Below are 26,174 nucleotides of genomic sequence, written 5' to 3' on the forward strand. Positions count from 1 at the left end.
AGTTGCGAGTGTCTGAGCAAGTGAACCACAGAGGGTCAGATTGGCGAAGATAACTCGTAATTGTTTAGAGATGTATGACGTCTACACATGTTGTTTTTGACTTGGTGTATATTTTTGTACCTGACGATCTTTGGCGTGGCGGGGCTCGAGGAAGTCTAAGAGACCATTCGAACCATCCGTAGCGATAACTGTCGGGAGGGATTCGGTTTCATCGAATACCGGTTTGGTAGAAGTACTGTACACATCTGAGACTCGTAGTCAGACAACTGCGTCTCATTCTTGACGGAGAATGTATTTTCAGTGAACATTGCAGTTTTGAATTGAGCCGCATGAGATCCCTGTACGAGTACGAGACGAGACCAGTAAAGGCCCCGGTCTCCCCGCTACCAGGCACTCTATTTTAGATACAGATTAGATAAGGCTGATCCGGAATGAAGTGTTTCTCCGACGCGTCCCAATTAACCAGACGCGTGCCTCTCAGAGTATCAAAATCTTTGCCTTGGTCGTTGTGAAATATACCACAACGATTGTGGCACTCCGTGTTCCGTACAAAGTGACGTCCCTTGTTCATTCTGCCGTGTCAACAATACCGCAAGCACTTCTCAGACAGTTCACAATGCTCGCACTACAACGCAGGTCGAATCCCGCGGGTCCCTGCACCGCCAACATCCTACCGTGTCGCATCCATCATGACGGTCCTACCAAAGTGACCAAGAGATGCTGGAGTCCCCAGGATGAACAAGGTAACACTTCCGCGGTCTCGAAGAAACAGAAAAACCACAGTGAACTGAATGAATAACCCGCTCGCCAGACCGGACCAAGACGGCACACTTTCGCGGTCGAAGATTACGCGGAAGAGTAGTAAAACTACCACCAGGGTATCACGGTACGTTCCCATCACGGCAGATTGCAAACACATGCACACCCGCACACAATGGTATGAGTTTTGGCCGTCGCTGACCACAATAATACCGTACAACACAATACAGGCGTCGTCGCAAAATCAACCGATCGATATCTCCCGCAACCTGTCAAGAATGGCCCCACATACACCGCAGTCGACGAGGACATTGAGATTGAAGATGAAGAAGAAGAGCCCCCGGAGCCGGTCAAGATCCTCGAACAAGTAACCACTTTCGACGAGGTCGTGGTATGGGGACACGATCGAGTCCCTGATCAAGACGACGCTTTTGTCAAGGGGCTGGAGGAATGGATATCCTTCGCCGAAGCCATACATGGAAAGCCTCGAGACTCGGGCAAACCTCAAGAAGCGACCGCCGAGTCGCCTTCTTGAAATGAGCCAACCAGACCATCCGACCAACAACACCAAATTCCTCCCGAACGTCGAGCCCATCAACCACCGTGACCGGAGAGACAATAAGGTCATGGTCATCGTGGCCTCGGAAATCTCAACGACCTCAGCCGGTCCGGAAGTTTTTCGAAAGCCTCACCATGACGCCCCTCCTGACAAAAGCCACAGCATCCTGATCTACGGCACAAAAGATCAAGGCCTTGACCTCTGCGTCTCAAGATACTCCTTCTTGGCCCGAGTCCAATCCCTCTTCAACCGATCATATTCTTCGCACTCTGCGCACCTCCGCCAATACCCCTTGAAGATGTCGCTGGCTTCTTCCTTCTCCTTCCTCTTTCCCCCGACGTCGTCGCCTGTCCATTTCTCCAACTGCTCGCCCGAGTCCTTGTCGTACTTTCGACCACCTTTGTGGTTGGCGTACCTCCTGGCACGGGTCATGCCCATCTGGATGAACTTGCGCGTCATATCGGCACCCACGAGGTCCCTGCGGTCGACGTACGACTCGAATATCGTCCACAGGACCTGCGCGGATCTCTCTGCGATCGGCACGGTGCGAAAGGCCCAGTACGGCAGGATCAAACTCTTGTACGGCTCAAAGGAGAGGACCCCCATTTCGCCACGGGCAATTTCGTACGAGTAGCACAGTCCTAGGTCATTCAGGGCGGGTGTGTCCAGCGGTTGGTCGGGGGCGATAATTTTTTTTTCGGTTGTCTTGTTGGGCATGGCTCTGTCTCTTTGTACAAGTAGATATGCATACTCTAGCAAATGCACGGGTTGTCTTGAGCATCGAATGCCAGACGGTGCTATCGGGTGTGTTTAGGTATGACGCGCTCATCTACTATCAAATGCAGATTATGTCTTGGCGGGCCGTTCCATCTCTCTCGCCCTCCGCTTTGAACGTCATTCAATCCAGCCATGCCCTGCAAGGCTGGGTGCTATCGAACCTCCTTGAAGATCAGGTCAGTGGACTGAAATCTTGTGTATTTGGTGGTGCCCAGGACGATGTCAGATTATGTTTCTCATTAGTGTCACTCTAGTCCTCAAATTGAATTTTGATTACGCATCGTCGATAAAAGGGACTCGACGGAGGTCAGTTTTGTGCAGCAAAAGGCTACTATCAATTGCATTGTGTTTGACACAACTAATATGTTTCCTTCTCATAATACACAAGTCATGCTACTTGATGAAAGTGCCCAACACATACACCCATTGATCTCGTTCTTCTTTTCTGCCATATGAACACGATGGCTACTTGATACTTCCAGGTGGACCATGCAACATGTAGAGATGTCCTGTCATACTCTATGGATCAATGTTGAGTATCTGTCTTGTTGAATCTGTTGATATTCGCGAAGGCTGTGCCGCAGCAATGTTGCACATGTTTCGACGGAAGGATGAGCAAAAAAGAGCAAAATGGAGGTGCCAGCCGACCAAGAACAAGATGCACACCAAAAATAGTGGAAGCAGGATCATGTTCTCAGGAGCACCATGACGATCGGCTCATTTGACGGAGACGGACTGCGGAGTAGTGGTGACATTTTCCTTGCCACTGGCAGGCTCAATCTTGATAGTGACCTTCTTTGGACTGGGTGTCTTTTTGGTGGCATCGTTACTCTCTTGAAGGATTGGAAGGATGGACGCAGTCTTTTGGGGACCCTCGACATAGGTGCTCGGAGCCGTTGTGGCAGGCATGTTGGTACGGACAGTTGTGATATTGGTGATTGATTGAAGTCCGCCTTGCATAGGCCATTGAGAGCTGCGAGTCACACTGACTGACTTGTTGACACCGGGCATCTCACTGGAAACAGCAAAGTTAGCAGTGGAAAGACAATGGATGTGCAGTAAGGCTGAACTTACGCCGGAGAGACTGACGTCGCTGGGGTGAAAGTATTGCTAGCTCCCGCAGGTGATTGGTAGCTTCCGATGGGACTGATATGGTTGCCCATGTCTTGCAAACGAGTCAAGATCGGAGACGGGGTGTGTTCAACAGAGTAGCTGTATTCACGACTGCGCCAGTTGCGACGTTCCTGGCTCTGCTGTTTCAGCTGCTTCTGGGCCTTGGTATCGGCAAATCGAAGGAACAGCTTGACGCCGTCGTGGTCGGTCAGAACAGAATGGAATTCTCTGATGACACGCTCAGCAATTTCACGACTCTCAAATCTGGAAAGGTCAATATGGAACTCTTGTTGACAAGCATGCGGCTAAATACCTGGCAAATCCAACTTCTTTGCTGACCCCAGAAGGTACATCCCGACAGATCTTGGTAGAAACGGCGCGGTAAGGCAGGAAGTGCTTGGCGAGATCCTAGAAAAGTGAGTGGAAAGCCGAGCATGGAGGGAGATATTAACGCACAGATTCATTCCAGTCAATGGGGACTCCGGTGCAGTAGATGTTGGTGGAACTTTTGTCTTCAAGGTCCTTGAGGCGAGAATTACGAGATTTCTGCAGACGATCAGCGATTTACAGGACATGGAGGCCTTGAAATACCTGAGCATAGCTGGCTTGGAAGCCGAGATGGAAGAAGCCTCGAATGCAATTCTCAGCAGCAGCAGGAGAGTAGTACATGACAAAGCCGAAGCTGTAAATGTGTTAGTCGAGCTCATGTTGGTATGGGGCATTAGAGACATACCCTTTGCACTTGCCAGTGTCCTGCTCAATGATGGCCTTGCACGATTCGATCTCTCCAAACCGAGAAGCCCAACGTTCAAGATCCTCGTCCGTGGTATCAGGCATAAAGCCACGGATGTAAACATTGGTGATGCCTTCGGGATTCTGGAGACATTTGGCGAGACTGAGCTCTTCTTGGTTGGTCCAAAGAGCTGGGACAGCACGCGGAATTGGCGTATCACGAGAGACAAGTTCGTCCAGGTTGACCATTTCATACGACTTGTTGTCAGCACACTTCATAGGTTGAATTGGTCCAGAAATGTACTGTGCAGCGGTTGCCGCTGTGGCCGGATAGGGCATACCCGGGTAATACTCCGATTGACCCTGGAGGCCCACAGCTTGATTGGTAGTGGTATTTTCTTCATTGGATGACCAGGATGCTCGACGGGCTGGGTCAAAGCCGTTGACATTCGAAGCTATACCATATGGCCAGCAGTAGCCTGACATAGGACCGGCAGGGATGTTGTTGCCCATGAAGCTAGGAAACATTCCAGTAGGCATGTATGGCAACTGGGAAGTAGTGTCTCCAGTGGATGCCTGATTTTGACCATAGAAGGAGCTCAGAGGAACAGTCTGGCCAGACGGGAGAACCATGAGTGGATTGTTGTAGCCTTGACGTTGGCCAGCTGCAGTGACTTCGCCGTCCATTTGGTTGGATGCTGGGAGGCTTGCCTTGAGGGTTTGCATATTGGCCAGTGGGTTGTTGCTTGCCATGCTTAGTCCTAGATGACAATAAGCATTCTCTCCACATGACAACAGCGTCCTTCTCTTACCTCCAGTGTATGATGGTTGGTAGGTAGATCCCGAGTAGGGTAGTCGAGATGGATGGTAGCTAGCGTAGGCTGTGCCTGCGGTAGCTTGAGTTCCGGTCTTCTCAGACATGACTATCAGGATCTGTCAGTAGAAGTTGCTTGTGCATGGTTGAGCACCACAGGGGTATCAGGAGAAGTATATCACTCACCCACGGTTGCAATCACCAACGGGGTAGCCTTGCCACGCCCAGTGGGGTTCTCCTTGCTGAGGATTTGTTGGAAATGATAGAGCAGCAATGAGATGGGTACAATGAGCAAGCCAAAATGCAGTCGGGATGGATGATAAGGGTGAGGAGGGCTAACAGCGGAGGAGTGTGTGTGAAGCAAAGCTGTAGCTATGTGTTCTGTGTAGAGAAGAAAAGAAAAAGAAGAGAGTAGAGAAGAGAGGGACAGAAGACATCTTTGCTGGGTGTGCAAGCGTCTCAATGGAAGGAGCGGCGACAATAGGGAAGGTAGTTGATGTATGGCCGACAATGGCAAGCGCAAGGCCTATTCATCTCTATGGGCTCAATTGCGCTGAGCCCGAAGAAATGCCATCACCGCCAACAATAGGGAAAGAACCATAATACCTCAATGCTGCTGCGTTTCTCGCTTTCAAGTCTGTTATTCCGAAGCACCCTTTCCATGCCATAAGATCTCTTTCTGAGAGACATTGTGTTGATCACTGGGAAACAAGACTTGTCAGGTTCATTCTAGCTGCCAGCATTCAACCTGCTCCTCAATAGAAATGTCAATGCGCTTGCTCTCATGAGCTTGACGGCCACGTATCCCCGACTCGACTTGAAGGTCATGGAATGCATACGCTCTTCGTCTTTATGGACGAATATGTCGTCAAGCGGACAACCCAGAGGCAGGATGAAGGACATAATATGGTAGATGTTGAGAGAGGTGTTGTCGTGAGGCCATGTCGTGAACGTGTGCCAGTGATTCGCCGTAGAAATGGTCCAGACTCGATAGGCGAAGTATTCATACCCAGACGCAAAGATTGGAGAAATGGAGCCTCGACTCCAACCTCGATGCCAAAGATCTTAAAGATTTTGTCCAAACCTGCAGACACCCGATACAAGTACTTTCCATTGTATAGCTTTTGTCTGAATGACTGTCATGGCCGATACCCCGTCAAAGGAGATTTGGCAGAAAGTAGGGTATCCCAATATTTTCTCCCATATCTGGCTGACGTCTTGGTAGTTTTTCCTCCAACATGACTCTATTGTATCCCTGCTTGACAACCATGCTACCGTCCTCATTGAGTTGAGAGACCATTGCGCCGGCAGCGACGCAGCACTGGAAGCACTCAAGGCGCGGTTGATCAGCACAGAAACCCTAATCGCAGGGTTCAAATCGTCTAGCGAGGCATTGGTACGCACTGTCTGCTCCTTCGCGAGGCCTGCGGAAATGACTGATTGCAACAGAGATCAATCACCAATCAAGATGACTTCGAGTCAACAGATCCTGCCAGCCGTCGAAACATTCCGTTGCGCACTGCCACACCCACGGTTGACTCTAGTGGACTATTTTCTTTCGATGCGAATCCCTCGATTGTCGGTGACTTGCTCAAGGAGAAGTCAACCCCCAAGCGCAAACTGCAGACCGATGGAACGATGGAACCTGAACACGAGCGCAAGAAGTCGAAATCGAATGGTCAACTCCAGCCAGAGTCCTCAGAAGAAGAGGACTCTTTTGTACGAGGGGTTGAGGCTCGAGTCCAAGCAAAAGCAACCCGAAAGAAGGAAAGTACAGAAAAGAAGCGCAAAAGGCAAAGCGACGGATCCGCATCCGGTGAGAACAGAAGCCATCAACACAAGAGGTTGAAGCAGGAAGGCAACGCATCAGGGAAGCCTATGGATATCAGACAGAACAGTAACGGCAAGAGACCACGAGCGTCATCGAAAATCAGTATGCGAAACAAAAAGACTCACAAAAAACGCAAGAGATGAATTTGGGCGTCTCCAAGAACTAAGAATCCGAGCCCCTCGTTTCATGTTCATGAGCACAAAAAACTTGGAATCAGCCATCCGTGACGAGCAATCCTGTTACTGGTGCCTTCTATGTTGCACCAAGCATCACCATAGCAAACTCTCACCGTGTACCACCATGCTATCTGCCGCTTTCCTGTACTAGTCTGAGGTTTGTCACACAGCTGAAAATTTGCCCTGGATGTTTCCTTCAAAATGATACACCTCTTGACTTCGGATTTCAAAGTCGTGTCATTCACTTTCCAAGGAATCGTGGTAAGGTTCCTGATGCTATAAGTCAAGACTACTCAGGTCCCGCTGACAATAATGCCAAGCAGCCGTGTGCAGAGACCGAGAGATATGCTGACGAGCTGGACATCCTCTATTAAGTGAACGAGCTGAAGACAGCCGAGAGAGATGAATAGCAAGCTCAAGTCGAAGATATTGGCCGCCCTTTTTGCAATGCCCGAAGTCGCGACGCCGGGTGATCGCACCTCCGGCCAGACTCTACGCTCAAGCACTACGCTATGTTCAGACGAGGCTCCAGCCATACGTGGAAGCCGTCACGAACAGCAACGCAGACAGCAAACACTAGAGAACGAACAGGCTCGCGAAGAACTCCGAAAGCACGGCATTAAAGTCCGTGACTTCCAAGTCGAAGTTGATGCTCGGAAGCGCCACAGTGCAGCAACTCCAACAACAAAACGTGTTGACAGTACGCACTAACCGTCGTACCTGCGAGCATCTCGTGGAGGAAAGGGGTCAGGCCAGATGTGTTGGAGGCCGATGCAGTTTCGGGTAAGCCCTCGAAGCTGATGCCATCGTATCTTGATTGAAGAGATTGTTGGATCAATCATCAACTGTTCTTTTTGCTCTCCAAAGCTTCTTGGTCTTTCTCTTTCAGCTCTTCACCCTGCTTCTTGCCCCATGTCCAGACCTCCCAGATTTGGTCCATGATCATCGAGCCGTAGCCTTCGCCTTGTTCGATCTTTTCCTGCTCTTCTCGTAACCGTCGTTCTTTCCAGCCCTCAGTCTCGCCGCCCATCCATATCTCTTTGGCCTTTTCTTCCAAGGCTGAACCTTTCCTTGGCTCCACGGGTGTTCCAGATTCTTCGAGAAGACGTCTCTGGCGTTCTCGGTCTTGGGCCTTCGCAGCTTGGATTTCGCGAGCACGTTTTGGCATCGCAAACGGCACGGGCATGTGGCCTAGTAGGCCTGAGCCTGTGCGTTCTTTCAATTGGTAATTTGCTGAAATTGCGAAGGCCCCAGACAGCGAGAAGGTGTAGAAATCGAATTTCCGAGGAGGCAGGATTATTAGAACTGGTGCTAGGAAAAGAGTTGCAAAAGATGCAGTATATAGAAATTTGTGGTAATCATCGGTCATGTTCTTGCGCTGGAGCGGCGAGATTTCTCCGTCAGACGACGCCATGGTAGCTTGACAACCAAATACAAAACCAATCCTCAAAATGTTTGTAACTGCATGGATCTCTACGAGTATGATGCGGAGAATGTTTTACCTCGATCAAGTCGGAGTAATGTTCAAAGCCTGACCGGCGTGGGATCGTCGTTGTACTGCACCGTACGAGTACTGTGCTTGGCGTGAAAATTCGCGTTTCCTGGTACTAACTGCTGTACCGTAATTGCGTGGTCCACCCTAGTAGGTATCTATTTTCACACCTTAGCTGCAAAATGGCTGGCCTCTTCCTCTTCCACTCACGCCTCTCGCTCGATCGAGAAAAATATCATCGGCAGCTCAACACCTGCCCAAGTATCTCCAATGAGGGCGACCTCGGTAGACTTACAGAGGAACCAGACTTCGGGAGGTTGAGGCCTCCCCACTTCCACACGCAAGGATGATGCCCATGGTAAGAGTCTAGGACTCCTTCGTCAAACTTGTGCTCATTCTCGCGCAGACTCATTATGGTTTCGACCACTGGATGAGCACTTCCGATGTCACCAAAGCGTACGAGTTCCACCCTTTCTCGCCCTCTCAGCTTTGCAGGATGTACTTTTGACAAAATGGGAATCTCTCTGAACTTTCTTGAAGAGACGAATATTGTTTTGCTTTCTGAAAATTTCCAGAAAAATGGCACACACTCTTTAAGTCAAGTTTGGAGGTCACCACTGATAATTGGCGCAAACAGTGATATAAACAAACTGATCATGGACTATTTGATCACGGAAGGCTACCCATCAGCTGCTCGGAAGTTCGCCGCCGAAGCCAACATCCAGCAAAAAGCAGACTTGACAGCTATCGAAGAGAGAGTACGGATCAGAGATTCCATTCACCGCGGAGACATGCAGCACGCTATCGAGCTGATCAACGACCTCAACCCAGAAGTAAGTACTCTCACCGTCCAGCTTCACACCAACTACATGATTAGATTTGTTTTCATGCACCACTCATAGCCCTTCTGGGCCGAGATGAGAGCAAAAACACCTTCAGTCCTCAGTATGATTTGTTATCTGTCATGCCAAATTTATTTCACAGTTTTGCTGGTTCTGCAAGCACTGACCATTTCTTAATAGCTCCTAGACACCGACAAGAAGCTTCATTTCTCGCTTCTGCGTCTACAACTAGTCGAGCTTATCCGTCTCAGTTTCAACTCTCCTGATCAAGCACTTGTTGGAAATGCAATCGAATTTGCCATGCACAACCTTTCACCATACGTACCACTCGATCCACAGTTCAAGATTGACTTGGAGCGAGCAATGGCTTTGCTAATAGTCCCGAAAGAGTCATGGGTCAAGGCAGCAGCGGCCCCAACCACGGCCCAAGCCAATAATGATTTTGGCGTTCTTGCCGAGCTAGTCGATCCCTCTTTACGACAGAAGGTCGCCAAGGACGTTAACGAAGCCATCTTACAGTCTCAAGATCAGAAGCGGGAGGCCAACATCCGCTACCTGGTGAAAGTGCGTACTTGGGCTGAACGAGTTGCCCGGGAAAAGAGGCTTCAGATACCAGAAAAGTTGCCTTTCGATGCTGATGCTGAGAAGCCCGCAGAGGACGATCAGAATGAAGACAATGGTGACACTGAGATGACTGAGAATGGTGGCACTGAAGAGCCCAACGGTGGTGGCGATGCCGAGTTGGCTCGCTACACGAACATCCCGTCTTGAGAGACTTTTGAACACAATAAGGCCTCCCATAGACATCTTCACCTATGCACGACGAAGAAACCTGTAAGATTCGAGGGGCAGGCGAAGATGGGTAATTGCAACGGTGTCGTGTTGGGAACTCGTTGCACCTATACTCCGCATGCCATTGCGAGCTCCACGTTTGGACACGATTTTATGATATGATTGTCACATTAGCGAAGGCGTTGGTTGTTACATTCGTTAGCAGAGTACAATGTCTTTACACCTCATTTCATGATGCCAAATCTTATGTGCTATTGTACTCGGTACCGGATGTGCGTTTTTAAACCAGAGTCCCGTAATATCCTGTCATTGCTACTCGTAGTAATAATTAAAGTTGGACCGCCTCCAACGCCATGCTGTTTAAAAATGATATCAATCCTGCTGCTTCCCCCTGGGTGCCATCGTCGACCTCGCATACGTAGGGGGAAAATCTACTACCAGTTCCATGTGCGGCTACTAGCCGTGAAGACGGGCGGCTTCCAGTTCAATCTGCTCGCGTCGATCCCCCTGGCGCCCTTTAGTTTTTCCTTCTCCCGTTTCTTCTCCTGCCACTCCAGCAGTTCGTCCCTGACGACGATGATCCAGGCTCCCTTGTGATACCTCAACAGCTTCAACACCTCGAGTTGCTCGTGGACGTCCTTCTCGCTCATGGCCGTCAGGCTGGCGATCTCGGCGATGCTCGTGCTGAACTGGCTGCTCGGGGCGTTACCGAAGCCCAGGCTGCTGTGCGGGTGCAGGTGGTCGCTGCTGGGCGTGTGGCTCGCGCTCCCCGGGGCCGGCAGCCTCGCCGGGTCACTCAACAACTCGACCAGCGTCTCCTTCCAGTACTGCCGGTAGCTCAGCAGACCCAAATCGCTCAAGGGTTTCTCGGGGGAACCGAGCTTGCCCTCCCGCTTGCTGAGTTCGTAGCTGAAGGCTATGAGCAGTCGGCCCAAACCCTGGCGCTGGTACTGCGGCAGGGTCATGATGCAAGCGAGGTTGTAACCCTCGGCGGACTCTTTTTCTTTGGAAAAGTAACCCACGAGGTGGCAGCCGTGCTCGTCCCGCGTCACCATGCAGTAGAAGAGGAAAGGGTCCACGTCGTAGTAGAGCGTCTTGTGGTCCAGAAACAACTTCGACAACAGACACAGATTTCTACACCAGGTGCGTTGTCGACGTCCGTCGACCTCGAAAAAGGAAACAAAGTCGTCGCGGTAGATCTCGTTGCCGGGAGGGTGGCGGAGTTCGCACTTGGACCGGTGCCGCTCAAAGGCCTTGCGCGAAGAGAAATACGACAGACAAAACTCGTCAATGTAGACCATGTCGACGTCTCCAAACTCCTGGGGGTACGGACTGAAATACCACGGCTCGATGACGTGCTTGCCCATCTGGATCTTGTTGAGGTTGCGCACGAGGTGGAGCTGGGCGTGGTTCTGGACCATCGACCCTCCCGTGCGCAGTTTCTCAATCTCCTCCTCGGGCTCCAGGATCGCGGGCACCTTCTCCTCCGTCTTGGTGGTCACGTCCGTCATTTCGACGTCGGTGCTTCCCGCGGGGAGCTCCGCGCTGTCTTCGTGACTCAGACTGGTCAGCGGAGTGCCGGCCTGGGCCAAAGCCGGGTCGTCCGCGATCAGGGAATCCTCGCGGTTCTCCTTCCCGCCCGCCTTGGATGGGAGAGGGCGTTTGCGGTCATTGCCAGCTTTGGACGTCAGTAGGTCCGGCGTCGCGGACCCAGGTCGCGAATCCGTCCGGGGGCGGCCGGCCTTGGTGGTGGTGATGGATTTCGCCTGTGCGTTTTTGGTCGACGATGCCTTGGTTGTCACCGTGGTCTTCTTCTTCTCGGGTTTTTCGGGAGCAGGCCATTCGACCTCTTGAGAGAGATCGATTCGCTCCGCCGAGATCCATTCTGTTTGATATCGTTAGGCACAGAACATCAATCAACCAAGCAGAGATTCGGGTCAAAAGTCCTCACCATCGAGACGCTTGTTGAATTCAACATAATGCACGCTGTACAAGTTTTGTTAGGTAAAACGCTCCGTTACCTTCATATGTCTGGCCGCCCCTCAATACAGGACTTACTAGAATGTCAAAGAACCATTTCTCTGTTTTATTGATAATATTTCTGCTTTTCTGGGTTCGCCGTTCTATCGATTTGGTGATTAGTCCCATCGTTCTTCAATACCCTCACGATATCTTCATCACGTGATATAGGTTTTGAAGGCTTTGGACAGGAAAAAACCTCACCTTTTCAACAAAGGCCTTTACACCGATCCTGAATTCGAAAGTCAGTGTCGTCCGGGATAAAACGATGGCGTAGAAATTGTGATTCTAGGAAAGTCTGAGAACATACTGCAATTGATTGAGCGTAGCGAAGCCCTTGATGACCGGCTCAGGTGTATCATTTGATTCACCACCATGATCACCGCCCGCCATGATGATCGCGTCGTCTATGCGACAAATTCTATCGAAGGAAAAGAGTTTCGAACTTGTGGTTGAGTAGTTATGATAAAAACTAGATTTGCAGTCGTTGATGACTCTGCTGGGTTGAAGTTGGAGGAGGAAGTTTGGAGGAGCCTGGGCCGCTAGAAAGCCTGTTCCTAGGCGGCCATATTAGGCGCCAATATCGATTTTTTAAGCACAGACTACAACACCTATAGGCAACATCAAACATTGCCTCCAGGGTCCTCTATTGACATGTCTACCAACACACTTCACGCAACAGGGTTTTGAAGAACATGCATATTATGTATTGTTTGCACCATTCGCCAATAACTGCCTGTCTCAATATGATATCTTCAGTAGCAATATAAAACCTCACCACCACAAACCAATAAGTACAAAGCGCTTGCTTACAACGAAAGTCATTCTGGTAGAGGCATACTTTCAAGTTGATCAACTAGACTCCTCCAGTTGCTCGCCTGCAATTCTGCATACTTGACCCGCTCTTGACTCCAGTCTTGATGCAGACGGCTGATGGCATAAATGGAGGTTTGGAAGGTGACAATTTCGTCCCTGACACATTCCTTGATGAAAACTCCCCGAGCATGTTGTTGTACAATGCTCTCCTTGTCCGACATGATGCTGCTCTCGACTTTCTCCATCTCGCCAGGTTTGACTTGGCCCTGGGGTTTCTGTCGCAGTTGCTGTAATTTGTGCTCTGACGCTTCGATGCGTCTTTCGAGTTGCGGGATGTTGTCTCGAGCATATCTATCTCGGCGGTCGAACATGTCGCGCATCGAGACGTAACTGTCGCGAATCGCTTTCATGTCTTCGAGTACTCCCATATCCCATGCTTTGGCCTCATCATCAAGTAGCGTCGAATGTGTCGAAAGGTGTTTCGAAGTCGAACTGATTCCTTCGTTCAAAAGTGGTATGTCGTTGGTATCGATAGCATAAGTAGGTGCTGTAGCTTCTGTAAGATGAGAAAGTGCCGTACTGAACTTGGCATTTTCAGCAGCAAGTCCTTCGTTGCGCTTCACCATCCGTTCCAGTAAAATACATATATTGATGTAGACCTCGGCCGAACGTTTGACGCCCATACGGACCTCTTCGAACAATTGAGGGAGACTGTCTGGCAGGCTGTCTTCAAGCGTCGGAGGAAGAATTTTCCCTGTAAATTCTTCTTGCACTGATATTGTTGCTTGCTTCCGCCAGACCGCAAGTTCCTGCACCTGGTGTCAGTTGTCAGTCCATTCAGTGGACATCCCATGGCGAAGGACTTACTGTAGGAACGGTCAAAAACATGACCACGAGCGTTTCTTGGCTCAAGATAGGGTGCTCGACAAGCGCATTTGTGAATCTAACCAGGCCCCTTCTCCGTTTCTCCAGGAAAACAGCTGCATCAGCTGAAAGATGTGTACCATTCACTGTAAGTTGGATCAGCTTGGGAAACGTGGTCAGGTGGGAAATCTCACCTTGAACTCGTTTTGGTGGCAGCAAAGGTAGTCGTCGAAAAGGATATCGCTTCTGCAGACAATCGAGGAGCCAAACGAAGTCGCTGTAACGCCTGACGACTGTGGCTCCTCTCCGTGTTGTTGTAACCTCGTAGTTGCGATGCTGAAAGAGAAACATTCCCTCCTTCTCTGGCAGCATAGAGATCGTCACGCTCTCTCCTGTACCAGAGGGAAGGACAATGCTCTGGGACGCAGAAGGCCGATGCCGATGGCCAGGTCCATTCGATTGATCATCTCCCTCATCTCCAAAACCGCCACCAAGAACCGGCTGCTCGGAGAAGCCTGCTGAACTGCCATTGTAATTGTTCCAGCCTGCGCCAGCACTGGGGGCTGCAGTATCATTCGGAGACCCACCATTGCTGCCTGACTGTTCACCTTGTGTAGTAAATGCACTTGTAGTCCTTTCAAGGCCATTCGAAGCGCCTTTGACACTCTCCGGCACGCCATTAGCCGCCATCGTTTGAGCAGCAGTAGAAGCAGGGGGTCCTCTGCGATTTGAGGGACTAGCCCAAGGGTCTGCGGTAGGGTCGTTGCCGAAGGATTCTTGTCGAGGCTTCTGCTGTCGTACTGGGGTCGGCTTCGAGGCTGGGAGAGAACTGGGCTGCGGACGACTATCGGCCCGGAGTTGTTCTATGTAGCCCACTTTGGGCTCTGGCAATTCTGCGATATGTTTAGCTTCTACTCCGAACGAAGTCCAAAAAATGACATGTCACTCACTCCGCCTCCGCTCATCGACACCGTCGAGGGTAATATCTTCGCCCTCCTGGCCGAGTCCAATCAGGGCAAGTAGGACGTTGAACTCGCTCCTGCCGACTCCATTTGCGCTTTCCTGCCCACCCGGGATTACAAAGTTGAGAATCTTGTGCTGTTCCTGCTCGCTCAGATTGCTGCTTTGTACGATACTTTTGATTGCGGTCAGGCTTATACCAACGCCGGTGCGTTCACTGGCATGCAATACAGCGTCGTAGGCATCGACGTAGGTGTCGGGGACATCGGTGGCAGGGAGTAGGTGTTTCACAAGATTCTGCCGCGCATTCCTTTTAGGAGTTGGCATCGACCATGGTGATTCACCACCACCACCACCATCATCAGCGAACAACGACGATGTGAGCGTCGGCTGTGCGGGCTCATCGCCGAAGAGAGACTTGGAGTTCAGGGGAGCCGTTTCCGTAGGAGATGAACCGAACAGAGACATATCAAAAAACGCTATACAAGAAGGACTGTGTGTAATAGTTGAAGCCTAGACTGAACGCTGATCACAGTCCCATCAGCTGGCGCATTGAGCTGCGTTGATATGGAGCAAGACACAAGACTAAACTAAACGGCAGCGGCCCTGCAACTCGTAATGCTGTCGCAAGTTGGAGACGGGGATTGGCAAGCTCGAGCCACCCAATGACTTCAGCGACTGATCACGTGCTAGATATGTCGATTACTTAAGCAGTTCACATAGTTGTACGAACAGCAGAGAGTCAGATCTATTTCAGACCAAATTCGCATGGTGAGAGTATCTCATGAATATGATTCATTTCCAATCATGACTACCTCTTCGAGATCACACCTTTACACTGAAGTCCTTGTAAGACCACTTTTCGGTTATCTTTCTCTTTGCCTTCTTAGGCTGTAAGATGGGCTTGCGGCTCTCCAGCTTTCCATTGACGAGGAGGTTTCTGAAGCGATCATTCAAGAGATTGCCTTCTGGCTTGAGTCTCCGCAAAGAGTCTTGGAGCTCGTCGGGCAGGACAACCTCTAGTGACTTTTCAGGGATAGGGGCGGTACCCAGTTTTCTCCTTCTCAAAGCCCGGTCATCAATTCCCACAGCTTCAAGTTGTTCTTCTTCAGTGGACAACTCGTTCTCGCGCTCTTGCTGCAAGATCAAAGAATTTATGATCTGTTCTGCTTGCTTCTGCTTATCGCCCATCCGCTTTTCGTGCTTTGCTAGTCTCTCCGCTTCTCTCCTTCTCTTGATCTTGTTTCGCTGTGCTGGGGTTTTACGCTCAGGACGTTTCTTCTTGAGAAGTTCCGGATCGTCATTATCCGTCTCGAACCCTTCCCAAGCACTCTCTTCGTCTGCCGGGTTGGGGTCAGGAAGCGAAGCAAGTTGCTGGATTCTCTCCTCCTTTTCCGCGGCGATCTGGGCATCCAAGAGCCGTGCCTTCTCAGCCTGTAATTCTCGCTCACCCTCCTTGTTCAACAGTTCGTCCCAATCTTCGAAGGCTGGATTGTAACTTGTGCCTCCCTCTGGTTGTTGCACTGCTCGTACAGGCTTGCCGGTAGCCGTCATGGCGATTGGCGCCCTTCGGATGGTTGCAGGAGCCACCTTGGGCTTGGGCTTCGGTATGTATTCTTTGGACTCGTCCCTGCTTGACAGAGGCTCAGGGCCTATAGCCCAAGGGTCAAAGCTGGCATTCTCAGACTCGATATTCTGGCTATCCAAGAAAGTACTCTTGTCGAGATTATTCCTCAGCCGTTGAACCTCTTTTTTGCTCACCCAGTCCGGCTTTTGGCGCTTGCTTGAGGTGACGATACCGTATCCAACCGCCGAATGTGGTCTCTTGCGGCTGTCCAGTGCGGGCACGGCGGAACGCCTTGACAAAATCTCGTCCACCTTCAGAGGCTTTTGCAGTTTGTATTTTATCTTTATGTCCTCTGACCCCTTGACATCAAGTGCAAACAGCTCCTCCGATGCCTTCTCTGCGATCGGGCCGCCCTGAATGATTTCTTCACGCAGATTCTCGAGTCCTGTTTGTACTTCTGTAATGTCGACATTTTTGCGCCAGGCTTTCTTGCCCTTTCTCGAGGACTGCTTCAGCTGTTGAGGTGCCCCTATATCGGAAGGCATTCTGTAGATTTTTGATATTCTGTTGTCACTCTTCAATTTTGCATGGTGGCTTTCCACGTTATCGTTCAATCTTCAAAAAAAAAAAGTTGCCGCGTTCACAAATGTGATTTCTCCGCAGGCGCTAGCGGGTCCGAAATCTACTTGCTGCTTAATCGGCCTCGGGCCAAACGGGAAAATCCAAACATACCCTTGCCTAACTCAGATGAAACAGCTGGAAGCTGTTGTTAAAAGCAGCGCGAATTGACGCAGTTTTCACGTGATCTCGCAGCGACCTAGCATGTGGGGAGACTTGGTTGTCAGACCGGGAGTTAAGAAGCCACAAGTCACACTTTGAGTGCAATCTTTGTCTGAATATTCTGTCTGACGAACCACTCTTGATGTTTGAAGATTTTAAGATCGGCCTGTGTGCTCTTGATTTGCGACTTTCAAGGATCACATTGTTCTAACCTCCCTCCGACCCCTGTGACGCCTTCAACATGCCTGTAGTCAAGGGGGGTGTCTGGACCAATATAGAGGATGAAATCCTCAAAGCCTCGGTGTCGAAATATGGTCTAAATCAGTGGGCGCGGGTCTCGTCCTTGTTAGCACGAAAGACACCGAAACAATGCAAGGCAAGATGGACAGAATGGCTGGATCCAGGTATTCGCAAGATCGAGTGGTCCAAGGAAGAGGACGAGAAGTTGTTGCACCTGGCGAAAGTGATGCCAACACAATGGCGCACAATCGCACCTATCGTCGGCCGAACTGCCACTCAATGTCTTGAGCGCTACCAGAGACTCTTGGACGAGGCTGAAGCCCGCGAGAATGATGAGCTTGGACTTGGGGGACCAGAGGGTGGCGAAACAGCTGCACCTACTGGGGACCAGGTCCGAAGACTACGGCCAGGGGAGCTGGATCCGGACCCTGAATCCAAGCCTGCGAGGCCCGATACCATCGACCTCGACGAGGACGAAAAGGAGATGCTTAGTGAAGCAAGAGCACGTTTAGCAAACACACAGGGAAAAAAGGCGAAACGAAAGGCTCGGGAAAGACAACTGGAAGAGTCTCGTCGGTTGGCTGTGCTCCAGAAGCGCCGTGAGTTGAAAAATGCAGGCATCAATATCAAGATTACAACTCGCAAGAAGGGTGAGATGGACTACAATGCAGATATACCGTTTGAGAAACAAGCTGCGCCTGGTTTCTACGACACTCAGGAAGAAGAGGTCAAGAATGAGAGGGAACGAGAAATGTTTGATCCTAGGAAACAACAACTTGCGAGAAAGAGACAAGGGGATCCTGAAGACAATCTTGACTCCAAACGACAGAAGCAAGGAAAGGACAATTCATCCTCTGCAGCTATGGCTGCTGCTGCCAAAGCTGGTCAGATGCAACGGATTCGTGAAGCCGAGCAGCGAAGCAAGCGCAGAGCACTGAATCTGCCAGCTCCTCAAGTCAGCGAGGGCGAACTGGAGGAGATTGTCAAAATGGGCATGGCAGGCGATAGAGCGATAAAAGCCGCGGGAGAGGATGGTGATGATGATCGTGGCCTAGTGTCCAGTTACTCGAATATGGTCGGTGCTACCCCCATTCGAACTCCTCGAGCGCCGGCACAAGAAGATCATATCGCAAATGAAATCAGAAATATCCGAGCCATGACTGAAACACAGTCGTCTCTACTTGGTGGCGAGAATACACCCTTGATTGAGGGCACTGGATCAACAGGGTTTGATGGCATCGCTCCACGAAGGAACGAGATGGTGACGCCTAATCCTATGGCGACACCTTTCCGTCAAGGAGGACCAGGCGGTCAAATTCCTGGCGCCACCCCATTACGCACGCCCAGAGATAATTTCACCATCAACGAGAAAGGGGAACGACAACTAGTGAGCCAGACACCACGCGATCTTCGGCTAGCTGAGAATGCAGCAAAGCATTCACTGAGGGCGAAACTTGCTTCGCTGCCCAGACCAAAGGAAACGGACTGGGAGCTCGAAGTATTGCCATCAGAACAAGAAGAGGCAGCAGCTCAGGCCAAGACCGAACGAGAAGACCAAGCCGAGATAGACCGACGTGAGAAGGAAGCTCGGGAGGCTGCTGCAGCGGCCGATTTCAAACGTCAGACCCAAGTCTATCAAAGATCGCTACCTCGACCGAGGATTGTTGACTACAACTCCCTTGCTTCAGAAGCCTTGTCAATAACCGACCCTATTCAAGCGATGATTGCCGAAGAAGCCGCTCTATTGATGGCGCAGGATGCGTTGGAATATCCACTCCCTGGCTCAAAGGTTCTCGGCAAGCCTCCAAAACTGACCACGATATCGGATGATGTCCTTGCTCAGGCCCGACAAGAATTGGAAGAAGCTTGTGACGAGGCCGAACAGGAATTGTACATATCTGCTGTCGAAGCTCTCTACTCTGGCAGCAGTGACCGTGACGCCCTCCCTCTGAGATTCACGGACGATACCACGCCTGAAGAATACCAAGCTGCCTTCAAAGTAGCCAACAAGAATCTGCTGGCGGCGGCTGAAGGTGGCAACAAGCTGGAGAAGAAGCTTGCGCTGCATCTAGGAGGCTACCAAGCTCGACAGAAGACATTGAAACAGAAGATCACCAATGTTTATGCACAGATTGAGGAACAACAAGGCCAACTAGAGGCTTTCAGAGCCTTGCAGATTGGTGAGGATGCGGGACTCGCGGTACAACTCGAGAGATTGAGGGACGATGTGAACCTGGTGAGCCGAAGAGAACGCGAAGCTCAAGAAGACTATCGAGCTATCAGGGACGAGTTACGAGAGCTGGATTCTCAAATCCCGTTGCCTGTAAACGGTGTAAATGGCCATGCTTAAATTGTTTGGAGGGATTACCAAGGTACCTAGTCATAGTCATGTATTCTGAAAAAACCGCAATGCGTACGGAATACAAAAGTCCAGAGGCTTCGTACAATGCTTTTCGACATTGATTACTTGTTCAATTATCATGGTTTGTATTCTACTCGTACTTGACTCGACGCAACAATTAGCATTGTCTACGCTGTACTGTATAGAGTAATCTTTGTACGTAGATGGAAGAAAGTCAGAACATTACGTATGAATTCCTTTGAGCCGATGGGAAATGCTGACACGAACTCCTCTCCATCGTCGACAGAAGTTTACTAATCTTTTTCTCTATTCCTTTGAACGTTGATAAATGTGACAACCTGCTTGAGCTCACTCATGCTCACTCGCTCCATTAATCTTCCTCCATCTCCTCCTCCCTCTTCCTGCAACCTGGAGCACGTGACGAAACCGACGATATAAAATAGTTCTCAAGAAACGACAGTTGACGACCATATACCCACCTGAGCTTCCTTGTCTACCGGTACCAGTAATCGTATTCACACTCGTGCGAACTGTTTTTGACTGTGCCTTGCAAGACGAGATGCACTCCTCACTCTGGCTCATCGCGCCCAGCGACGACCACGCATTCAACAAGTCGCTGAAAGATCTCATCTCAAACACATTGCCCTCCGACTTTCCCCACTCGCCCAAGAACAATTTCATCCCCCATGTGACGATAACATCGGACGTCGACCCGGCCAAGACGTATGGAAACTCATCATCGCCGCAAGAATGGCTTGACAACTTGACCCTTCCCGAATTCAAACGCGAAACGGACGAAGTGACGGTCGAACTCGAACAACTCGAGGCTGGGGAGCCATTTTTCAAAAAAGTCACCATCCGCACCCGCAAGGACGACAACCTCGTCAAATTCGCCGCCGCTTGTCGGCGACAGGGCCTCGCTATCTCGGAGAGCGAAGCTCAAAAGTGGGCAGAAGACGAGTATCTACCTCATTTGAGTTTGTTCTACGGCGACGTACCCAAGGGTGACGTCGAGAAGAAACTCGGCCTGATCGAGTTGCAATTGGGCTTCGAACTGGGTAGTCTGTTCGACTGCTGTGGTGGGACTTTGGCCATGGGGGCAAAGTTGGTGTTGGTCGACACGAGCAAGGCCATCAGCGAGTGGGAGCCGATCGCCGCCAGAGATTGTCCCTGGGTCATGTGGAGGATGGCAAAAGGGTTGGTGTGAATGCCGATGATGATGATGATGATGACTGCAATCTTCTCTCAAAGTGTGTCAGTGAGTGCTGTGTTTGTGGCACTCCCAAGGAACCTGAACCCAAGGGTATTGGGGGGGAAATTTGTACTGTTTACGAGATACCCACTCACGGGGAAGTATTTATAACGGAACAAAGTACAACGGGTATACGGAGACGACGAATAGATCTGAAATATATATGCCCGGAACCGTGATTCACCCATTGTGCGATCCTCACTGTTTCTTCCGCTCACAAGGACCAGAATCTGGCTCTTTCTGGACCTCTGATGTCCACGGCCGTCTCAGAAAGACCGCTCGGTTCAGCTTTCTTATATCTCATATCATAGCATCCCTTTTACTACGCAAGAATTCAGTTAGGGTGGGCAATTCCCTCAGATTGCAGTTTTCCTGGTGACACACTATGAATTCTCGACCGTCAAGACTCTCAGTCGTTGGGAGGTTGGGTTCGCACGCGTCGGGGGCTGTCTTGGATATTCGTGCGTTGTCAGGTCCCTTTTTTCGCCGTGTAGTTGTTTTCTGAACCTTTTGATACTCGGTGCAAAGTTCGCGGGACAGACAGGTCACAACAAGAAATGCGATGCGGCTCATATTTTGCGTCTTCGAAAGTCATCCCAGAACCCAACATGTGTGTCACTAAACCCAGTACCATATTTAAGTCCAGCACCAATCATCCTATCAACTGCCAGCATTAAAAGCAAGCGCTTAGTGACGCCGGACGAATTGTCTTATCCGCGATCAGGGAAGGCTGGTCGGGGGCGAACACTTACAATTGATATGTGCCAGCCAGATGGCTGCGATGCTGACCAGTTTGGGGGTTTGTTGTCCAATACCGGCGCAGAGAAGCAGTACGGGAAGGGTTTCGGTGTGTCCAATTTTGTAAAGAGCTGCTCCTGTGACGGGGTCTGAGAAATAACCGACCATGCTCAGGTCCGGCACAAATATTCCACTCGCAAAAATTCACCATGGTCCCCCTCCACTTCGGTAAGCCCAAATGGACGCTGCGGCGAAGCATGCCCCTTCCAGTCGTAGGAGTTTGCCTGGCCATGTCCTCACACAGCCAGCCATAGAGTGGTTGTTCGCTTTATTTGTTTCTGACATGGTCGTCGGGTTAGATAATTCCGCTGTCGATGCTCTCAGGTTGGCTGGATTCTGATGCACGAAAGACGAAAGTGGAGTGGTGTACAGATCCGACTCGGTTTGAGAACCAACGTCGACTATGTGCGCAACGGCACGTTTATGCAAGAAACCACAATATGGGACTGCCCTATCCTCGTAGGACCTCAAACCGGACTTCGAAAATATGGGGTATTAGTTTGGCCGACTCTTGTGGGCCTCAAAAAGCCGCAGGCCCCACCAAACCCCGGGTTGTCCGTCTGGGTCGTGACGTTTCGGGGGAAACCGAACCACTATCTCGAGAGGGACGGGAAAAGGGTAGGAGAGATATTTGGGTATAGCACGGACGAAAGCAGTGTTAGACATGAAGGTACATTTCCATTTACTGTACTCGGTATGTGGAACATGAATTCCATGGGAGACATGTGTTCAATCTACCAATCATCTACTCGCCTTACCCAAACGTCTTTCACCATCGTCGACTTCCTTTCAATAACGCGACACAATCAAACTGCTGGTAAAATCCCTTTGCAGTCACCAACTGGGTCTTGTCGATTCCGAAGTCCTGCCGCACTGATTTCAGGTAGACCGCTGGTATTTTCAAAAGCCCTCTCTTCCACATCACCAATGTAGGCCATCATCTGTCCTATCTCATTACCCATGACACCCCATCTGTCTTCCATTGATTTCATGGTAACATCCCTCAAACGTGATTGATGTTTTCTCGAGTCCCTGCGACCGTACGGCCTCGTTCAGGTCTGCCACCCATTGTCGACATGATCTGCGTTCCGATTCACATGAGATCCGTTTGGACAGAGACCGTTTTGGCCTTTCAAAAATAGTTCTTACAAAAATGCCGACGTTGTGACTTTCATCTCCTGCCATTGAAAGTGTGACCTCGGGGTGGGCAAGGTAGTCGAATGATATAATCATCACCATCAAACTGTGGAGTCCCAAAGGGTTAGTTTCAGTTACCGACCGGTCAAGGAGATGTAAGTGATGGTCGGTGTGCGTGGTTATCATAACCTCAGGTGGTAAGGCATGTGTGAAACTCACCTTCTTGTTTGATGGGTCTGTATGTATGATTTTGAAGTTTACTTCTTTTTGTGTCGGCGGCCGCGCTCACAAGGATTCATCCCGTGGTCGTATTCAAGCTTCTCAGCTGCCTTTTGACCTCCTTGACTTGAAAGAGCCGCGCCTTGAAACAAGGTGTTGGCGAATATGTGAGTGCAGCCTTTGAAGGCGTCGTGGATGCTTTCTGGGTCGTTCACGTCACAATAAACCACCGAGACGTCGTTTTTGGTGTTGGCAGAAGGGAGGAGAAGACTCCGAGCCGAATCTGAGTCGGGTGAAGATGTCAAGGCACGTATTTTCCACTTTAAAACAATAGTCGTTGGCGGGAGAGCAAAAAGGGGCGAGTGGTGGGTTGGCGAAAAGGTCGTAGGCGACGAGTTTTCAAGTGTTGTCTGTGTATATATGTATCTAAATCCCTTACAAACGAGCTCTAACCTGTCCTTCCACCTCTTTCGCATCACGTTTGGCCCATTCCTTCATCAACTTCCTCACAATCTTACCGCTCGCGAGCTTGGGCACCTCATCGATGAACTTGACACCTCCTTCTAGCCGCTTGTGCTTGGCCACTTTGCCAGCGACGAACTTTTTGATATCGTCCTCTGTGAGTTTCCCCTTTGCGTGGTCCTGAAGAACGACATATGCCCTGGGGAGTTCCTCGTCATGGACGGTGATTCCGACGGCGGCGGCGTCGGCGACGTCGGGGTGCTCCAACAACACAGCCTCCAGTTCGGCTGGGGCGACCTGGAGCCCGTTGACCTTGATAAGTTCCTTCTTCCGGTCGACGATCCACCACTTGTTCCCCTCTCTGCACACTCCGACGTCTCCCGTTTTGAACCATCCGTCGTCCGTCTTGCTCTCCTTTGTGGCTTGATCGTTCTTCCAATACCCCAAGAGCATCTGAGGACCCCTCAGCCACAATTCGCCCGGCTCGCCTTCCTTCGTGACCTCGTTGCCGTCGTCGTCGACCAGCATCGCTTCCGTGTTGGGGATCAGGTAACCTATACTCCCGGTCGAGTCCTGGGTGTTTCCCGGCATCATGATGCCGACGCACGTCGTCTCCGTCATGCCCCATCCCTGTACGATCACCATGCCGAACCGTCTCGTCACTTCGTTCTGCAACTCGGCCTTCAGAGGGGCGGCGCCGCACATGATGTTTCGCAGACTGCTGATGTCGTACTTGGCGGTCTCGGGTCGTTTGCTCAGCATCACGATCACCGGTGGCACCAGTTGGAGCGTCGTGATCCGGTACTTTTGGATACACGCGAGGAAGTCTTCGAACACGAACTTGCCCATGACGTACACGGGCACCTGGAGTCTGCAGGCGATGTTGATCGTCCAGAGCTGCGAGTAGGCGTGGTATAGGGGCAGGAAGGCAAGCCAGCGCTCGGGACCCGGGTTGTCCGCCGAGTAGGGAGTACCTTGAAACTTAGTAGAGATGGATTGTGCGGCGTTGGACACGAGGCTGTGATGCGTGATGCACACGCCTTTCGGCAATCCGGTGGTGCCGCTGGAGAAGTTGATTGCGGCTATCGTCTTGACGGAGGCCTTACCCTCCAGCGTGTCCCATTGCCACGACCGTGATTCTGCTTCCGAGGCCAGCATCGACCGCCAGTCCTGTACACCAAGTCGTGGAGAAGTTTCCGTTTCAGAGAAGATGAACAGTCTGTCTTTGGGGATGTTGGCTTTTTCTGCCGCAGCTACGCCGGTCTCCAGTAACGAAGGGTGGATCAGGACGACGGCAGCCTCGATGGCCTTCATCTGATGGGCGACCTCGCTGACCGTATAGATGGGGTTGGCTCCCGTGAAGTAGCGCTTAGACCCGGCACTCGCGAGGTATATGGCTGGCACGTATAGCGTGTTGGGCGTGAAGACCATGATCGCCTGTTGTTCCTTGACGCCGAGATTGTCGAGGCCGACGGCGAACCGTTTGATCCAAGACAACATTTGCGCCTGCGACAGACTCACGGATGGGTCCCTCGAGTCCATCCATAGTGGCTTTGTGGATAAAGGTTTGTGAAGGGGGAATAAGTATGAAAGGATGTTTTGTTTGGGTATGTCTAGAGGTGGGAAAGGTGAACTGTAAGGCATTGTCGAGGTAGAATGATGTGAGTTGTTTAACGATGCGAATATTCAATATAATGATCCCCCCAGAGAGGCTGCAAGTGAGGGTGCCTTGTGCTTTACAGAAAAAACATCCGTGGGATATGAAAGTCTGAGAGAGATATGTACACTTGTTGAATCGCACTTGGACTAGATGCGGAGGGTGTACAGTACAGAAGCACCCATTTCACGAAAGACGGCCTTGAACCGAACAGCCGAGTTGTTTTGCGGAATTCTAACGAGTTCCCCTGTTTTGTATCTCACCCTATACGAGTAGAGTCGGCAGATTACTAAGGGGGACACGGAGTACTATTGGGGGGAAGAATGTCTCTACCTCGGTTACTCAGTCATATATCAAGCGTTCTCAGCCTCGATAACTAGAACGGTGATGTACCTCCGGGAGCACGTACAGTATGGGCTTGAGGGTCTGGGTCTCGTATGTACTGTAGGTACGGAGTACGTGACAGGCTACCTTGCCTTCACCAGCCCGGGGCAAAGCTGTGGAGAATCTCCACAAGTGCCGATGTTGCCGACAACTACCTAGGTACCTACATAAATTGTCTTCACAAGGGAACAACATAAGAAACTTCTCTTCCCAATACGGAAGACTGGGAAAGAAGATAAGAAAAGACAATTTCGGCTTAGATCACAGTTCTCACACACAGCAAAGTGAATACTACACACCTATCTTACGGAATACATGTTTCTCTCTTTTCATCTCCGAGTCGATCCGCCATCTTCTACAAGCCATCCGCCGGGGTCCAAAATTTCATCCATCTCTCATCAATCCCTCCTGATTCATGGTCCTTCTTGTCATAGAAGCGCAAGTCTGTGCTCAAGCGAATCCTTCCACCTGGGTCAAAATTCCCACCTGCAGAATGGATACTGTAAGGATGATGGAACACTACATCCCCTGCCTCATAATTCGCAACCAGCCAACGGTAGGTTTTTGCCTTTTTCTTCTCTGAGAAATTGGCACTGTCCTCTTCAAAAGCCATTGGGTCCATTCCAATCACCCCGGTTGCGGACATGTTGCTATTGAATGCAGAGATCTTTTCCTCCATGCTGAAACTCCTGGCTCGTTGATTAAAGTCCTCTTCAATGGCCTTTGCCAGTTCGACACCATTTTCGAGGTAGAACAATCCACCACCGATC

The 26,174-nt window shown here is 50.7% G+C and overlaps 12 protein-coding genes across 17 annotated transcripts; 6 read left to right on the forward strand and 6 right to left on the reverse strand.

Moving 5' to 3' along the window:
• Positions 1-508: 508 nt before the first annotated feature.
• Positions 509-2,116, forward strand: PV06_07315 (uncharacterized protein). The gene is made up of 3 exons (XM_016408541.1): positions 509-743; positions 812-886; positions 990-2,116. Exon 3 carries the CDS (start codon positions 1,236-1,238, stop codon positions 1,950-1,952), a length of 717 nt encoding a protein of 238 aa, XP_016260295.1. The 5' UTR covers positions 509-743; positions 812-886; positions 990-1,235; the 3' UTR covers positions 1,953-2,116.
• Positions 2,117-2,427: 311 nt separating this feature from the next.
• PV06_07316 (uncharacterized protein) lies at positions 2,428-5,688 on the reverse strand. The gene is made up of 8 exons (XM_016408542.1): positions 4,941-5,688; positions 4,753-4,863; positions 3,942-4,701; positions 3,800-3,890; positions 3,665-3,754; positions 3,522-3,616; positions 3,170-3,472; positions 2,428-3,110 (listed from the first exon to the last, which is right to left on the reverse strand). Exons 2-8 carry the CDS (start codon positions 4,859-4,861, stop codon positions 2,813-2,815), a joined length of 1,746 nt encoding a protein of 581 aa, XP_016260296.1. The 5' UTR covers positions 4,862-4,863; positions 4,941-5,688; the 3' UTR covers positions 2,428-2,812.
• A 198-nt stretch (positions 5,689-5,886) lies between these two features.
• PV06_07317 (uncharacterized protein) lies at positions 5,887-6,728 on the forward strand (the record flags this gene model as incomplete). Its single annotated transcript, XM_016408543.1, has 3 exons — positions 5,887-5,931; positions 5,980-6,150; positions 6,204-6,728. The coding sequence occupies 3 exons, from the start codon at positions 5,887-5,889 to the stop codon at positions 6,726-6,728; spliced, it is 741 nt and encodes a 246-aa protein (XP_016260297.1).
• An 80-nt stretch (positions 6,729-6,808) lies between these two features.
• On the reverse strand, positions 6,809-8,212 carry PV06_07318 (uncharacterized protein). Its single transcript, XM_016408544.1, has one exon. The coding sequence runs from the start codon at positions 8,173-8,175 to the stop codon at positions 7,603-7,605; it is 573 nt and encodes a 190-aa protein (XP_016260298.1). The 5' UTR covers positions 8,176-8,212; the 3' UTR covers positions 6,809-7,602.
• Positions 7,164-7,472, forward strand: PV06_07319 (uncharacterized protein; the record flags this gene model as incomplete). The annotated part of the gene is made up of 1 exon (XM_016408545.1): positions 7,164-7,472. One exon carries the CDS (start codon positions 7,164-7,166, stop codon positions 7,470-7,472), a length of 309 nt encoding a protein of 102 aa, XP_016260299.1.
• Positions 8,213-8,462: 250 nt separating the features above from the next.
• On the forward strand, positions 8,463-10,244 carry PV06_07320. Of its 4 annotated transcripts, XM_016408548.1 has the most exons (4): positions 8,463-8,611; positions 8,660-8,709; positions 8,891-9,086; positions 9,276-10,244. In XM_016408548.1, exons 1-4 carry the CDS (start codon positions 8,600-8,602, stop codon positions 9,864-9,866), a joined length of 849 nt encoding a protein of 282 aa, XP_016260302.1. In that variant the 5' UTR covers positions 8,463-8,599; the 3' UTR covers positions 9,867-10,244. The 4 variants fall into 4 exon arrangements, with proteins under 4 accessions (XP_016260302.1, XP_016260303.1, XP_016260301.1 ...); XM_016408549.1 differs by having other exon boundaries at positions 8,463-8,709; XM_016408547.1 differs by having other exon boundaries at positions 8,660-9,086.
• PV06_07321 (uncharacterized protein) lies at positions 10,086-12,441 on the reverse strand. Its single transcript, XM_016408550.1, has 5 exons — positions 12,217-12,441; positions 12,111-12,138; positions 11,946-12,010; positions 11,839-11,873; positions 10,086-11,772 (listed from the first exon to the last, which is right to left on the reverse strand). Exons 1-5 carry the CDS (start codon positions 12,297-12,299, stop codon positions 10,322-10,324), a joined length of 1,662 nt encoding a protein of 553 aa, XP_016260304.1. The 5' UTR covers positions 12,300-12,441; the 3' UTR covers positions 10,086-10,321.
• A 42-nt stretch (positions 12,442-12,483) lies between these two features.
• PV06_07322 lies at positions 12,484-15,137 on the reverse strand. Of its 3 annotated transcripts, none has more exons than XM_016408553.1 (4): positions 14,537-15,137; positions 13,781-14,479; positions 13,590-13,711; positions 12,484-13,531 (listed from the first exon to the last, which is right to left on the reverse strand). In XM_016408553.1, the coding sequence occupies exons 1-4, from the start codon at positions 15,012-15,014 to the stop codon at positions 12,728-12,730; spliced, it is 2,103 nt and encodes a 700-aa protein (XP_016260307.1). In that variant the 5' UTR covers positions 15,015-15,137; the 3' UTR covers positions 12,484-12,727. The 3 variants fall into 3 exon arrangements, with proteins under 3 accessions (XP_016260307.1, XP_016260306.1, XP_016260305.1); XM_016408552.1 differs by having other exon boundaries at positions 13,590-13,732; XM_016408551.1 differs by having other exon boundaries at positions 13,590-14,479.
• Positions 15,138-15,320: 183 nt separating this feature from the next.
• PV06_07323 (uncharacterized protein) lies at positions 15,321-16,715 on the reverse strand. The gene has a single exon (XM_016408554.1). It carries the CDS (start codon positions 16,656-16,658, stop codon positions 15,372-15,374), a length of 1,287 nt encoding a protein of 428 aa, XP_016260308.1. The 5' UTR covers positions 16,659-16,715; the 3' UTR covers positions 15,321-15,371.
• A 378-nt stretch (positions 16,716-17,093) lies between these two features.
• On the forward strand, positions 17,094-19,596 carry PV06_07324 (uncharacterized protein). Its single transcript, XM_016408555.1, has one exon. It carries the CDS (start codon positions 17,135-17,137, stop codon positions 19,481-19,483), a length of 2,349 nt encoding a protein of 782 aa, XP_016260309.1. The 5' UTR covers positions 17,094-17,134; the 3' UTR covers positions 19,484-19,596.
• Positions 19,597-19,796: 200 nt separating this feature from the next.
• Positions 19,797-20,872, forward strand: PV06_07325 (uncharacterized protein). Its single transcript, XM_016408556.1, has one exon. It carries the CDS (start codon positions 20,055-20,057, stop codon positions 20,700-20,702), a length of 648 nt encoding a protein of 215 aa, XP_016260310.1. The 5' UTR covers positions 19,797-20,054; the 3' UTR covers positions 20,703-20,872.
• Positions 20,873-23,336: 2,464 nt separating this feature from the next.
• Positions 23,337-25,140, reverse strand: PV06_07326 (uncharacterized protein; the record flags this gene model as incomplete). The annotated part of the gene is made up of 1 exon (XM_016408557.1): positions 23,337-25,140. Exon 1 carries the CDS (start codon positions 25,005-25,007, stop codon positions 23,337-23,339), a length of 1,671 nt encoding a protein of 556 aa, XP_016260311.1. The 5' UTR covers positions 25,008-25,140.
• Between the last annotated feature and the right edge of the window lie 1,034 nt (positions 25,141-26,174).

This window comes from Exophiala oligosperma (genome assembly GCF_000835515.1).
Source record: "Exophiala oligosperma strain CBS 72588 unplaced genomic scaffold supercont1.7, whole genome shotgun sequence".
Classification (NCBI taxonomy): Eukaryota; Fungi; Ascomycota; class Eurotiomycetes; order Chaetothyriales; family Herpotrichiellaceae; genus Exophiala; species Exophiala oligosperma.

Bases quoted from the DNA above. Each gene is read 5' to 3' on its own strand.
- PV06_07315 (XM_016408541.1), top strand. From the start codon at position 1,236: ATGGAAAGCCTCGAGACTCGGGCAAACCTCAAGAAGCGACCGCCGAGT.
- PV06_07316 (XM_016408542.1), bottom strand. From the start codon at position 4,861: ATGTCTGAGAAGACCGGAACTCAAGCTACCGCAGGCACAGCCTACGCT. The intron at 3,755-3,799 runs GTATTTCAAGGC...GATCGTCTGCAG, and splicing joins TCCAAGCCAGCTATGCTCAG to AAATCTCGTAATTCTCGCCT. The intron at 3,111-3,169 runs GTAAGTTCAGCC...TGCTGTTTCCAG, and splicing joins GCGACGTCAGTCTCTCCGGC to TGAGATGCCCGGTGTCAACA.
- PV06_07318 (XM_016408544.1), bottom strand. From the start codon at position 8,175: ATGGCGTCGTCTGACGGAGAAATCTCGCCGCTCCAGCGCAAGAACATG.
- PV06_07320 (XM_016408546.1), top strand. From the start codon at position 8,697: ATGTCACCAAAGCGTACGAGTTCCACCCTTTCTCGCCCTCTCAGCTTT. The intron at 9,087-9,275 runs GTAAGTACTCTC...ATTTCTTAATAG, and splicing joins TCAACGACCTCAACCCAGAA to CTCCTAGACACCGACAAGAA.
- PV06_07321 (XM_016408550.1), bottom strand. From the start codon at position 12,299: ATGGCGGGCGGTGATCATGGTGGTGAATCAAATGATACACCTGAGCCG. The intron at 12,011-12,110 runs GTGAGGTTTTTT...CCAAATCGATAG, and splicing joins TAAAGGCCTTTGTTGAAAAG to AACGGCGAACCCAGAAAAGC. The intron at 11,874-11,945 runs GTAAGTCCTGTA...AAACTTGTACAG, and splicing joins AATGGTTCTTTGACATTCTA to CGTGCATTATGTTGAATTCA.
- PV06_07322 (XM_016408551.1), bottom strand. From the start codon at position 15,014: ATGTCTCTGTTCGGTTCATCTCCTACGGAAACGGCTCCCCTGAACTCC. The intron at 14,480-14,536 runs GTGAGTGACATG...AACATATCGCAG, and splicing joins TGTCGATGAGCGGAGGCGGA to AATTGCCAGAGCCCAAAGTG. The intron at 13,532-13,589 runs GTAAGTCCTTCG...CACCAGGTGCAG, and splicing joins TGTTTTTGACCGTTCCTACA to GAACTTGCGGTCTGGCGGAA.
- PV06_07323 (XM_016408554.1), bottom strand. From the start codon at position 16,658: ATGCCTTCCGATATAGGGGCACCTCAACAGCTGAAGCAGTCCTCGAGA.
- PV06_07324 (XM_016408555.1), top strand. From the start codon at position 17,135: ATGCCTGTAGTCAAGGGGGGTGTCTGGACCAATATAGAGGATGAAATC.
- PV06_07325 (XM_016408556.1), top strand. From the start codon at position 20,055: ATGCACTCCTCACTCTGGCTCATCGCGCCCAGCGACGACCACGCATTC.